Raw genomic sequence first — 14,201 nt, forward strand, 5'->3', positions numbered from 1 at the left:
ACTGAGATTTGCTGCCCAAAGGGTTTCGATAGAGTGAGGGAGACATCTGAGAGTTGCTACTCCTTACAAAGGCATCCTCAGGCCTTTCCAGTGTGGGTCGCCCTAGGGTGGGTGGCCACACTGGCTATCGTCTCCCCCTCTAGTCCCCTGCTTTGGTGTCCTCAGCCTTCAAGTGCCCTTCTGGGCACCAGCTGCAGCCCAGCCTCCTGCATTAGCCCCCACCACAGGCGGCCCACAGAGCTAATTCTGCTGTCCTTTGTCAGGGCATCAAGGGAGAGCGAGGATACACCGGCCCTGCAGGGGAGAAGGGCGAGTCGGTAAGTTGTGGCGTGGCTATGGATGTGAGGGTCGCCCCCCAGCCACCTTCATCAGCAGGGCTGGAGACTTTCCTGTGAGGAGGAGCCTGTGACCCCTGCTGCCCCCGCCCCAGAGTCGCTCCAGCTGCGTCTCTGCACCAGCTGGGGGCTGCGGAGGCGGCTGAGGCTGTGAGGAGATCCCAGCAGGCTTCTTGCAGAGAAGGCAACTGAGGAGAGGAAGGGCCCAGTCAGCTGGCAGAATTCCCCAGTCCTGTCAGATCAGGGCCAGGAGCCTTTTTTTCTATCGAGGCCACCTTCCTGGGGGTCGTACACTGAAGGAGGGAGCTGGGACTGCTAGCACATGAGGTCACGGGCTCCCGAGTGACGTGACTCACCCAGTGTCCTGCAGCCAGCTAGGGAGTTGGTGGAGGCGCCTGGGCTGGAGCCCAAGTCTTTCTGGTGAGGAACCTCAACCCTCATGTCTGGGACCCGCCAAGCTCAAGCCGGAGCCTTACCACTCCCCCTCACAAATGTCAGCGAGGCCTCATGGGACTCAGCCAACACTGCCACACTTTTAATCCGCAACGAGATTGTCTCCTAGGCATGCTGCGTGCTGCGAGTCCTTCTGAGGCACCGAGCAAAGCAGGCCCTGGGTGCCTTGCCCTGCAGTGGGAAACAGCCAGAACATGAATAAATAGATATGATGAGAGCGGAGACCCCTGGGCAGGCAGAGTGGGGGTGGGGAGGGTCGGGAGTAGTATGAGGACCCTGTGTAGAAGGGAGAGAGGGGGTTCTCAGGGAGGACTCTGAGAGCTGAGCTGTGAATGGGGGTGGAAGGAGCTCTCTGGGTCACGGGAGGGTCCTGGCACGAGCAGCTCGGGGCCACGCATCGGTTCCGGAAGGGCTAAGGAAACAACACGGGAGGGATGAGCAATGGTCGGCATTCCAGATAGAGGGAACAGCGATGTCCAGGCCTGGGGATGTGAACCCACAGAGCGTGCTCAGGGAAGAGCAGTCTGGACTGAGCAAGACACAGCCGAGGGAAGAGGAGAGAGAAGAGAAGCAGGGAAGGGTGCCTGCTGACAGGTTACAGGATGCCTGTAAATCCAGCAGGAGTGGGAAGCACATGCCTCATTTATTAGACAGAGGGGAGCCATGGAAGGCTTTTGAGCAAGAGTCGGAGCTGTGCCTAAGAGAGATCAGCTGCTTTTTGTTGGCCGGGCTGGAGTGGACCAGGAGGTAGCAGGGATTAATTAGCAGGCTGGTTCCAGGGAACCGAGGGGCCCAGGCGGAGAATCCTATCAGCCCACCGCGGACCCTGCCCATCCCCAGGCCTCGTGTTTCTGAGTGATTGATTCTGTTCCTTTGAGTCCTCAGGGCCCACCAGGATCTGAAGGCCTTCCAGGTCCCCAAGGCCCAGCGGTGAGTGAGTGAGCAGGCCAAGGAGATGGGGGTGGGGAGAGGGAGGGGAAGGGCGCCTCCTGGCCCCTCCCTGTGGCCTGAGGACTGGAAGATTGGGTTTCAGTTACAGTCTTCTCTGTGGTGACAGGGTCCCCGAGGAGAGCGAGGCCCCCAAGGGAACTCTGGTGAGAAGGGTGATCAGGTGAGTGATGCCTGGGGGCAGGGCTGAAGGCGCTGATCACTAGGTCCAGTTTTTCTACCCCCTCTACCACCCTCCCACCTTCCACCTACTGGCCATCTCTGGAACATGAGGACAGAGCCTGGAGACTTGAGGCAGCCCTTCTTGTTCTTCTGTTCACCTGAGTGGCCAGGCAAAGGGGTGACCTCCTCACTTCTTCCCCTAGGGATTTCAAGGCCAGCCAGGCTTTCCAGGCCCACCGGTGAGTAAAGACAAAAGTTCCCTGTAATGTGGTCCCATTGGGAAGAGCAGGCCTGGATGGTTTCCCTGGATGAAAATGAACCTGGGGAGGGGGTCGAGAGATGGGAGCGGGGGGGGGGGGTGCGTGTTGATGGCCACCGCAGATTCTGGGAGCCAGGCCCGAAGAGCGGGCCTTGTGGGTGACCACAGAGGGCCAGACAGAGAGATGAAACACACATAGAAGGGAGATGGAGGCCTATTTTTATTTCTGCCTGCTTCTTTGTTGCTACAGGGTCCCCCAGGATTCCCAGGCAAAGCTGGAGCCCCTGGCCCACCTGGCCCCCAAGCAGAGAAGGTGAGTCGAAACCTACATCTGCCAGAAGCCCAGATCTGAGCCAGGAAGTTCTCATGACCTTTCAGGCCTTCAGAACATTCACAGACAACTCCATTGCTCTAAGGCTGGGCTCAGCAACCAATGGCTCTGTGGGTGGCCCCGCACCTTGCCCTCCCCTTGCCCTCCGGCAGCCTCTGCGTGTCCTGGGCTCCCATTTGCCAGGAGAGTTGGTGAAAGCAGTGTGGAGCAGGAGGCACGGGGCGGTAGAGGTGGACAACTAGACTGTGACAGGCCAGCTGCGGCCAGTTCATTTCTCAAGAGAAAGCAGAGAGGGCAAGGAGCCAAGGGAAAAGAAGGGATCCCCTGAATGAGGGCATACCTGGAGGAGGAGGGCGCCTCTCTCCTTTGGCTGTCTCCAGGGATAGGGACAGCAGCCTTGGAGCGCCACACTGGTTGACTCCGGGACTGCCTTGATAGATTGGACACACAGCCCTGCTGTGGTTTGGAGAGGACACCCCTGGCTCTGCAGAAGCCAGGGTTCCCTTGTGTACTGGGTGGGAGCTGTCAGAGACTCCAAGCTTGATTTCTAAGCTTTGGATGGAGGAGGGGATCCACAGGGAGCCGTGATGTTCTGTAGTCTCCGGGAGCCTCTTTCCTCTGAAGCCGCACATTAGCCTCTCACTGTGAGAAAAGCAAGTAAGGAAAAACCAGTTGGGCCCCCCCCCCAAAAGCAGGGAACCCTCAGAGCTGAGATGAACACCCACTGTGAGAGAGGACAAGTCCACTGTCCCAAGCCAGTACCCATCAGACATAGGATCTATGGTGGATCTATGATGGCTGACAGCTCCCACTTATCCCTTCCCTATGGAGTCCTCCTCAGGCTGATCATTGCAGAGAACCCCAAACTGCAGGCTGCTGCTCCATCACAATGCTCAGTGGGGCTGACATTGGCTAGAACTGTGCTGACCCCTCCTGGTGGATGGTGGTATTGCAACACCCCCTGGCTTTCCCGGCCTGTAGCTGTCTCCTCTCTTTCTGCAGCCCCTCCCCTTCCCCCCCAGACACTGATCCAGGACACTGCCTCTCCCCTGCCCAGGGGAAGTAGCAACCTTTTCTTAAGCTTCTTACCTCCCAATCCACAGTCTGTTCTCACCACTGCCCTGCTTTGGGCCTTCAGTGGCTGCCCAGGGACTATGGCTGTGTTTGTAGGCCATTTTACAATCCCTGAGCCTCTTATTAGACAGCAGTTCATGTAAAATCTCATATAATACAGACACAAGGGAAGGTGCTCTGTTTGAGACCTGGAAGAAGGTTCTGGAGTCCTGTCCTCTGGACCAGAAACCTACTTCATGCTCCCAGCTTCTAGGCTCCCCCAACAACCTCCCGGGACTCTGGGATGTGACTTAAAAGGCACTGGTCTGCTTGACAAAGAGCAGCATGTTATTCGGGGACCCTCCCGGTCAGGTGGCCACCTCTCCAGCCTCCTCTCCCAATCCATCTACCATAAGGGTCCCGACACCCAGGTCAGGCGGTCACGTGACCACGTCCACATCTTTGTGTCCATGGTTCCCTCTAGCCTCCTCCTGCCTCATCCCAGGCATTCTTCAGAGGTCACCATCTGGTGACACTTCTGTGACATCTTCCCTGAGCCCTGGTCTCCATGAACCTCTCCCCCTGCCCGTGAGCTCTGCAGCCCTATCCTTGCAAAGCAGATGGAGTGTTTGCAAAGCATTGACCCCAGCGGGCCTGCAGCACATGAGGGATCATGATCCCCTGGAGTACAGGAGTCTCTCCACCCTTTTCACCTCGAGGTTCAAAGCCCACATACATGGCATGTCATTAGAGTGACATAAATTAAACACATCCACCCACCCACATGCTGGCTTCCGAGAAGAGGCCAGTGCGAGAGAGTTCTACCTTTCTCCATAAGGCAGTGAGGAAAAGGGGGCCCTCAGCAGATGAGGGCATGTGCTCCCAGGGAGACAGCAAGTGGAATCCGTGAGGTCCAGACAAAACTAGGCCTGGAAGCCGAATACCTTGACTCCTGAGGGTCCCTAGTCTCCTGAGCCCTGATTTCATTGGGTGTTCTGGTTTCAGGGCAGTGAAGGGATTCGAGGTCCATCAGGCTTACCTGGTTCCCCTGGGCCACCAGGCCCTCCCGGGATTCAGGTGAGTGTGTGCCCTCAGGGCCTAGCAGGTCTGAGGGATGGAGTACCTGTGTGAGAAGTATATGCATGTATGGGTAAGGATGTGAGTTGGGTAAGAGGTGGAGAGAGCCAATGTGGGGCTGGGTCAGACTTCCAGAGATAGCATTCCGAAATGCCTTTTTCCTGTCTGCAGGGCCCTGCTGGGCTGGATGGACTGGATGGGAAGGATGGCAAGCCTGGCCTGAGAGTAAGATGGGGCTGTGTTTGTGTGTGTGTGGGAGGGGGTGGGTGGGCAGGAGCCCTCTCCTTCTCCTGATGACGTGAGCTGAAGAGTCAGCCTTTTATCCCTTCCTGGGCTGCTCCTCCTCCCAGCTGGCATCAGGCTCCCTGGGTCTCTCACTCCTTCTAATAGACTTAGCCAAGTTAGGCGAATTGGTCTTGGCAAAGACAGGATGGTGACAGAGATGCCATTTATATCCCAAAACTTGGGCAACTAGAGAAAGTAGGCTAGGTTCTGGGAAGAATCAGGCTGTAGCCATGACAGGCCTGAGCAGGCCCTGGTTTCTTGGTTGAGTTTTTTTCTGGGAAGTCTGAGAGATGTGGGAACATCATGGTATATGGAGAATATCAAGGTTAACCCCCATACTTAACCAAAAGAAAGAAAATGAAGGCCCACAGAGGGTCTGGGACCCATTCACAGTCCCCAGCCAGTCAGAGGCTGAGGCAGGCCGAGTTCCCTCTGCCCCACATGATGTCCCTACCTAGGATGAGAGACACAGAGAAGCAGAGGCAGTGGGGAAGGAGTTGGGTCGGAGCTGGACCAGACTTTCTCAACGTTCCTTCTCTTTCTCTAGGGGGACCCAGGCCCCATTGGCCCTCCTGGACTCATGGGACCCCCGGTAAGTTGAGCTGCAGGAAGGAGCTGGGAGCTCTGGGCCTTCTCTCAGCTCTCCCCCATCTCCAAGGCCTCACTCTATGACAGCAACAGACTCCATTGCTTTGGCCTGAGCAGGAAGGTGTGGGGAGCATCTCAGATGGAGGTGAGAGGAACATCTCCCTGCGTTTCCTTCCAGGGTTTCAAGGGGAAAACAGGGCATCCTGGCCTCCCTGGGCCCAAGGTAAGGGGGACTTCTGGAGAGCGGGCTTCCCTATTCTCCTCAGACATAGCAACCCAGCCTGGGTTTAGGGTGCCACCTGGCCTCTGGGTGAGATGTTACTCCAGCACCCTAGCTTCCTGAGGCCATTAGGGCCTACCAAACTAGGTCAGGACTCTGCCACCTACCAGCCAACTGGTGCCAGAGACCCTCTGATCAAAGCCATGACAAGGTGGCAGAGTCCCCTTGATCCAGGCTCAGTATGGGGGTGGAGACACTAAGATACACTGTCCCCTCTCTCTTTTAGGGAGATTGTGGAAAACCAGGTCCCCCTGGCAGCAGTGGCCGGCCAGGTGCAGAGGTAAGGACTGGGGTTCTGGGCATACCGCTGTCACGCAGCCTTGGCCTCCACTAAGTCCCACATGGTAGGTAACCTCTTCCTTCCTCTCAGTGGCAAAGTGGCTGCCTTCTCTCCTTGGCCTTCTGATGGGAAATTTTACTCCACACTACACATCTTGATCCTTCTTCATCTTGAGAGTTATAACTGGTCCCCTCCCTAGAAAGACAATTGGACAACCCAAAAGGCCCTGGAAGGCTGGGGTCTAAAGCTCAGAGCTCTGTCCATCCCTCTGGCCATTGCTCCATGCCAGTACCCACAGCTCTGGTCAGCCCTCTCCTCCCAAGCAGCCATACATATACAGGTCGGCTGGTTTCTGTGTCACCTCTTTCTTTCTGTGACTCCTGCAGGGTGAGCCTGGTGCCATGGGACCCCAGGGACGACCCGGACCCCCAGGTCATCTTGTGAGTTAAACTCCTTTTGTCTCTGCTTCTATGAATGCACTGGGGGATGAGTAAGCTGGTAGTACCCCAAGAGCTGTCCTAACCAGGCAGAGATATGAGGGACTTTAAACTCATCCGATTCAGTGGTTTTTGCTTTTCACCATTGTTGGGGTTCTCTGTGCACATTCACATCTGCTTATCAGACACAAGAATCAGTAAGTAATTATTGACCATCTGCTCTAAATCAGAGCCACAGCACAGAGCCAGCTAGACAAGGGCTCTTATCCCACAGGACTTCCCCACAGGCACAGGAAACAAGTGAATGAAAGGTTCAGGTGATGAGGTGATGTTACAGGGAAGAACTGGGAGGGGTGGCTTTAGGGCAGCAGTTCTCAACCTGTGGGTTGAGATATCAGATATCCTGTGTATCAGACTCATTACAGTTCATAACAGCAGCAAAATTATAGTTATAAAGTAGCAGTGAAATAATTGTATGGTTGATATATAGCAGGCTTTTTCTTTGGGCTGCACACACACACACACACACACACACACACACACACACACACAAAACCCACAGAGACTTACCATTAATTATGAAAGCTTGGCCTATAGCTTAGGCTTGTCCCACTAGCTCTTATAACTTTAATCCATTTCTATTCATGTATGTGTTGCCACATAAGTTACCTCTCTTCTTGCATGTCTTGTTCCCTCTGCATTGGACTGGTGACTCCTTTCTTCTTCCCAGAAGTCCCACCTGACCTTTTCCTGCCTAGCTAATGGCTATCCAGCTTTTTATTAAACCAGTCACAGTGACACACCTTCACACAGTGTAAAGGAATATTCCACAGTATTTCCCCCTTTTGGTTTAAATAAAAAGGAAAAGTTTTGCTGGGCGGTGGTGGCACACGCCTTTAATCCCAGCACTTGGGAGGTAGAGGCAGGCGGATCTCTGTGAGTTCAAGGCTAGCCTGGACTACCAAGTGAGTCCCAGGAAAGGCGTAAAACTACACAGAAAAACCCTGTCTCGAAAACCAAAAAAACCAACAAAAAAAAAAAAAAAAAAAAAGGAAAAGTTTTAACTCTAACATAATAAAACTATAAACAGTGAGAACAACTGTCAGGTAAGAATTATATTCACAGTGTCCAATCCATTTGCATTTTGCAAATTTAAAGAAAATATTCCATTATTAATCCTATTTTGGTGAGTCCAAAGTTTTGTATACAATTTACCTTCTATTATAACTAAAGAAAACTATAACTATCTAGTCTTCAACTCCATCAAAGACCTGAGAAGGTCTCTGAAGTGTTTGGAGACCATCTATCTATTTAAAATATGTCTCTGATTGACCTTGAAAATATATCTAACATGACTATAAGTTTGATTGTTATAGATGACTACTAACATGTATTTCTTTATTATTCTAAATAGTTTTCAAGGACTAGAACTTTACATTACATTTTTAAATGAGCTGCCTAGGTATAATAATACCTTAAACAAGAAATAAAAACATATAATACAGTATAACAAAAATAACCTTAAATTTGTATCAATATACAAAGATCCATACCAATATAAAATATTTGAGACTAGTAGTTGTTCAAAAGTAGACTCAACAATCTACCCTTTTATCCCATCATTTCTACACTATATCTCCCTTTGTCCCTTCAGAAAGAGATCCCTGAATCTTATCTCCTTCGTTTAGCTTTTTTCTTGACCATGACTAATAACAACTTGTAACCAACCCCCTTAAATGATGACAAACATTTATAACCTACCGAATGACTAAAAACTACCCACCCCACCTTTTGGGAATGTGGGTGTCATATTCTCCAGACTGCTTCCTGTTGTCTGGGGTAATAATGTCTTTGGGGGATCCTGAGAAAATTAGGATAATGGTCAAGTCCTCGGAGAGGTAGTTGTAACATTTGTTGTCCAGTCTCTGTGCAATGGGAAAGTGCAAGGCTTATCTGAAGTCCTGGCCAGAATAGTCTGTGAGACTCAACCATCTTAGCCAGCAGCGTTGAAGCTGTTCTGGATGCAAAACTCTGAGAAAAATGCAATACAGGCATTCTGAGAGGCTAGATCACTTGGGCCACCTCTGAAAACACACAAATTTTCATAGGTAACATACATATCTGCATTAACCTAAGTACAGATTGTGCATTGTACACAAGTCAGCCAAAGATGATTTTTTGTTTTATGTTTGAGCAGGTACAATATATGTAACCTGTCATATAGGTTTTGTTGTTGTTGTTGTTTTTTGTTTTTTGTTGTTTTTTTTTTTTTGGAGCTGAGGATCGAACCTGGAGGCAAGTGCTCTACCACTGAGCTAAATCCCCAACCCTAGTTTTTTTTTAAAGGTTTATTTCTTTATGTCTGTAGTCAGGATTTTCAGGGTCTCCCCCAATCAAATCTGATCTCTATCAATCTTGAGTGAATCCACAGCCTTTTGTTTTCTGTGGAATCAAAAGCATAACCTCTTCCCCAATGCAACATATTTTTTTTACTTCCATTTTGAAGTTAAGCCATTTTAAAAATATATAGGTTAGTTTAATTTAGCAGTTTCCACAATCCAGTGTCTTTCAGTAGGTATTGTTTGATCATCAGCAATAAAAAAACTTAAAGTCAACAAGACACCATATTGGATCCAGACTCTCGGTGTATTTTCCATCTTTACATGGCTTATCCTTTTTATATTATCTTATTCTCTCCTTAAAGACTTTATCTTATCATTTATAAACTATTTTTTTCTATGACTGTTTATACCCATTTTCTTTTCTTATTTAAGCCACATACATTTTTAAACACACTATAACCTGTTTAGAGATTTTTTTTTCTTCCCCATCTAGATCCATCTTTACTGAGCATCTTCATCATTCTCTGATCACATGAGACAAATCTTAAACTGCTATGTCAACCGCCATTGGCTCAGCTTGGTGCATGGTGCTGGTGCATGGTGCTGGCAGCTGGCTTCAGTCTAAAGTGGGTAGCTGTGTCTTTGTATGCTGCTAAGAGACTGTGGTCACCAGGAAGCTGCATCTGACTCTGTGTTCCAAACTTCTTTTTAAAGCTTTTTCAGGTCTTATGTGGATATATGTGGCCTCCACATTGGATGCTATATGTAGCAGACTTTTTCTTTGGGCCTGTAGCTTACAAAAAATAACACAGAGACTTATTATTAATTATGAAAGCTTGGAAGATCTTGCTGGGCATTGGTGGCACATGCCTTTAATCCCAGCACTTGGGAGGCAGAGACAGGTGGATCTCTATGAGTTCAAGGCCAGTCTGGTCTACAGAGCTAGTCCAGGACAGACTCCAAAGCTACAGAGAAACCCTGTCTCGAAAAACAACAACAACAACAACAACAACAACAACAACAACAAGAAAATAAACCAATCATAGTGATACATCTTCACACAGTGTAAAGGAATATTCCACAACAGATTCAGTGGTTTTTGCTTTTCACCATTGTTGGGGTTCTCTGTGCACATTCACATCTGCTTATCAGACACAAGAATCAGTAAGTAATTATTGACCATCTGCTCTAAATCAGAGCCACAGCACAGAGCCAGCTAGACAAGGGCTCTTATCCCACAGGACTTCCCCACAGGCACAGGAAACAAGTGAATGAAAGGTCCAGGTGATGAGGTGATGTTACAGGGAAGAACTGGGAGGGGTGGCTTTAGGGCAGCAGTTCTCAACTTGTGGGTTGAGATATCAGATATCCTGTGTATCAGACTCATTACAGTTCATAACAGTAGCAAAATTATAGTCATAAAGTAGCAGTGAAATAATTGTATGGTTGGGGGTCAACCCCAACATGAGGAACTGTATTAAAGGGTCACAGCATTAAGGATGTTGAGAACCACTGCTTTAGGGGAACCCTTGCTGAAGAAGTGACTGAGCTGAGCCCTGAAGGAAGGAGCCAGCTATAAGAAGCCTTGGAGAAGGGACACAGATACACAGAGAACTAAGAACAGCCAGGAGCTTGATGTGTCTGAGGGACCTCAAGACCATCACACTGGGTATGGGGGTAGCTTGAGGACTGCGTGTGGCACCCAAAAAGATGAGCTTCAAAAAAGACACCTCACGGGTGGGTTCAAGAGCCTGGGGCAGGCATCCTCAGGGAAGGGCTGGTAAGTGACAAGTGGGTGGATGGGTGATGGGAAGGGAGAGGGAACAGAGGTCTCAGGAGATCTGACTTTGAGGTGCGGGGCTTGTTCCCTTGGTCTGAAGCAAGAGAGGACTGAGTGGAGGAAAGAGAGGAACCAGGAAGTTCAGCTGGGCAGCTGGGTGGGCAGGTGGTGTTTTTGCTGTTAGGGTGAATTGGAGAGCGCATTTGTTAAGCAATATTGCATTTCCCATCCACTTTTCTCATCAGTGACACAAATGACTGCCAATCGGAGCCTTTGATCAGTGTGACGGCATCACACCTATTGATAGGGCTCCAGAGAAAGCGAAGCCAGTGGAGTGCTAGTATAGCATTGCTGTCTAATTTTCAGGAGGCATTTGGGAACATTAAAACTAGTTCATGACAGAAAAAAAGGAACTCTCAGGTCCCCATTTTTATATATCTCAAGGAGTTCAGAGGCTCTGTTCTGGAGACTTTGGTCTCCCCCAATTCCCTACACATTAATTATCAAGAGTCGTACACTGATCGATGGTCCTGGTAGAGATTGGGGGGGGGGGGCTATGGATGAAGACCTACTGGGTTCCTCCTGACACTGCTCTGTCCAGCTCTAGTCCCCTGCTATGTGCTGGCCCTAGTTATGAGCATTCCCCCCTTAGGAGTCTTACATGAGCAGTATAGGTGCCATGGCACCAGAATGTTCTGGGAAGGGGTGTGGAGGAATGTGCTCCGGGAAGGAGCTGAATACTCTTGGGTTCAGAGAAGGTATCGCTCTGATGAGGGAGGTGACCTCTGGACTGTGGGCATTTCAGATACAGCCCCAGCAGTGTTAGGAGGGGACATCCCCAGGGGTTAGAGTATCATTGCTCCCCAGAATGTGGGGTTACAGAGCTTTCCCATGTGGATATTGGGTCAGCCTTTATGTTCTGTCCCCAAAGATCGCCCCTTTCTAGGATATGGCAAAGGACTTTGGAGATAGCTGGAGTTCCTTCTGTGGCTGTGGAGGGTGGAGGACATGGTCTCTGGTCCATATGGTCCCTGCCCTTTACCTCTGCTGTGTAGACCCTGGCTGCTGACTTTTCCCCCTCCACAGAACAATCAGATGCTGGGCTACCTTTAGGAAGCACAGGGGCGCGGGAGATACCCAGGCTCATTCTCTCCTGCCTTTGGCCTCTGCACCTCGCAAGCCTAGGTGCACCAATCAGTGAGCACTGGGCACAAGGGTCCTTATAGTCAGCCCCTCCCACCTCTGCTCCGGAACCAGAGCTCCTGGTAGAAGTTCAAGTGTAAGATCAGAAAGGAAGGATGGATTCCAGGAAGAGAAGAGAGCTAACACAGTATAGGAATGTTCCTGCTGCCGCCCACACCCCCACCTCCAGCCTGGGCTTTTTGTTAAAGCTCTTACCCTGCCTTCACTCCCCTCTCCTTAGGGGCCACAGGGGCCTCCGGGACAGCCAGGTCCACCTGGGATCTCCACGATGGTGAGTGACTTTCTTCTATGCCTACCCTCAAGGACTATTGCCTCTTCCGCTGTGGGCTCCTTCCAGACAAAGCCAAAGGGGTAAAGAACGTTTTTGCCCCCCTCCTTCTCAGCATCAGCCTCTCACTTGTCCTAAAGATCTCCCTTCTGGGATGAGGCAAGGGTGGCTCAAGGTCATCCTCGGGCCACACCATTGGTTCAGGCATGCCATCTGCCCCTGTGGGGCCTGGCCCCTGGAACATGGTGTTGGGGAGGGGTCTGCTTCTGGCTTTGTAGACTCTGCTTCTCCTTTTCTCCACTGACCTTCATCCTATTTTTAGGGCCTGAAAGGAGACCGAGGAGCCCCTGGAGAAAGGGGCTTGGCGGGCCTCCCAGGCCAGCCTGGCACACCCGGACACCCTGGCCCTCCGGTAAGACTCCACATCTTATAGCCCAGCTCAGGGGAGAGGATTTGGCTTTGCACAGCCCACCTAGGGTCTCTAGGGACAGAGAGGGTATTAGCATGGCAGGGTGGCAGCATGGGACCTGTGTCTAGGGATTGTATTGTATTCAGAAAGACAAGCCCTGCAAGCCAGCACTGAGCCAGCTACACGTAAGGGCACTGCCTCTGAGGATCCAACCTGATGCAGATCCCTTGACGAGGTGCCAGAAAGAGAAGGCTTGGTCCATGTGTTGCCCCTGCCCCTGCCTCTCTCCCTGCCCCTGTGGAGCTTGTCAGCAACCACAAAAAAGTCTTTGAAAATGTCAGGAACCAGAAATACTGTGCTATTACTGTAACTTTCTGAGCTCCTCAGAAGCCAGACTTGATCTCAGCCCATTTAGCATTCAGAGTGATGCTATATTGGTCACTGACTGTGCTGGAGTTAGCCTTCCCTTAGGTTGGTGTGTGTTTTGTCTTAATATGTCTGCAACACTATTTGGAGGTCCAGTTGTCCCTGAGCTTTCAGGAAAGGGAAGGAGGGTTCAGTATGGCTGAGTAGATTGCTCTGAGTCCCACAGCTAATAAATGGAAGAGCTGAGACTTGATCTCCAGCCTGCTCTATTGCCCATTTGCACCTCTTACCCGACCTGCGAAGCTTCCCCTCTATAGAGGTCTAGACGGGCAAACCACATAAGTGGAGCTGATTGCTAGTCTCAGGGGTGTAAAGTTTTTGGGAAGCCAAGGAAGGGGACTCAGGTCTCTCTGACGGGGGCTTTCCCACCAATCCGACTTTCCTCCAGGACACAGCAGCAAACTAGGGCTGGTAGTTCCGGATGAGAGGGACGACTCCAGTTATGGAAGCATGGTCACGGGACCTATTTCCCAGAGGACCAGGGGTCAGCACTCCTGCTCACTGGGGACTCTGCCTACTGTCCCTGGGCATATCTCCCTCCCTCCCTGCAGACTCAGGAACTGCCAGGGCTCTGGGGGCATCTACCCCTTGTCCTTCAGTCGCAGATGTCTCTTCTCCAGCTGCCCACCAGGAAGGTGTAGGCAGCTCAGGGGCTCAGGGGCGGGACAGCTCCTGCTGTGTGTCATGAGGAAGGAAGGAAGGTCAGCTTGTCCTGGCCAGTCTCACTGAGGCCAGAGGCTCACAGTTCATGTGGCCCTTCAGGAAGCATTTAGTGCACACTCAGAGCCAGGGAATGCATACAGTTCTCGAGCAAAAAGACATTTCTGCTGTAGCTCAGGCAGGCTGGAGGGGAGGAGGGAGGAGGAGAGGGAGCCTCAGGATCAGGACCCATTGGTGGGATAGAGGAGACAAGATGTGAGGCCCATGAGGCGGAGTCGGATGACAGCTCATATGTTTCCAATGCTCTCTGTTCCCCAGGGTGAACCTGGTTCAGACGGTGTGGCTGGCAAAGAGGTATGGTTGTGCTCTTTTCCCTTCCCTTTAGGGACATTTCTTCTTGGTCCTCATCTTGTTCTATCCCTCATTCACTCAGTAAGCATACCACATGGGCACAGACTGTCTCCTACAGCAACTATACCCATAGTTTCCACATCCAGAAAATCAATCTGAGATTGATTGAAAATATTTAGGGGAAAATTGCATGCATACTGAACATATACAGACTCTTTTTTATTTTTATTATTTATTTATATATTTATTTATTTATTTGTTTGTTTGTTTATAC

The 14,201-nt window shown here is 50.7% G+C and overlaps 1 protein-coding gene across 5 annotated transcripts in view; it reads left to right on the forward strand.

Moving 5' to 3' along the window:
• Col16a1 (collagen type XVI alpha 1 chain) overlaps nt 1-14,201 on the forward strand; it is a 55,801-nt gene that overhangs the window by 37,276 nt on the left and 4,324 nt on the right. For all 5 annotated transcript variants that reach the window (XM_036177367.1, XM_036177366.1, XM_036177364.1 and 2 more), the window contains 14 exons: nt 264-317; nt 1,674-1,718; nt 1,846-1,899; nt 2,102-2,137; nt 2,408-2,470; nt 4,547-4,618; nt 4,790-4,843; nt 5,451-5,495; nt 5,670-5,714; nt 5,998-6,051; nt 6,438-6,491; nt 12,034-12,084; nt 12,404-12,493; nt 13,895-13,930. In XM_036177367.1, the coding sequence (XP_036033260.1) occupies nt 264-317; nt 1,674-1,718; nt 1,846-1,899; nt 2,102-2,137; nt 2,408-2,470; nt 4,547-4,618; nt 4,790-4,843; nt 5,451-5,495; nt 5,670-5,714; nt 5,998-6,051; nt 6,438-6,491; nt 12,034-12,084; nt 12,404-12,493; nt 13,895-13,930 (753 nt within the window). The remainder of the gene's footprint in view (nt 1-263; nt 318-1,673; nt 1,719-1,845; nt 1,900-2,101; nt 2,138-2,407; nt 2,471-4,546; nt 4,619-4,789; nt 4,844-5,450; nt 5,496-5,669; nt 5,715-5,997; nt 6,052-6,437; nt 6,492-12,033; nt 12,085-12,403; nt 12,494-13,894; nt 13,931-14,201) is intronic.

This window comes from Onychomys torridus, chromosome 2, assembly GCF_903995425.1.
Source record: "Onychomys torridus chromosome 2, mOncTor1.1, whole genome shotgun sequence".
In the NCBI taxonomy this organism is placed as follows: Eukaryota; Metazoa; Chordata; class Mammalia; order Rodentia; family Cricetidae; genus Onychomys; species Onychomys torridus.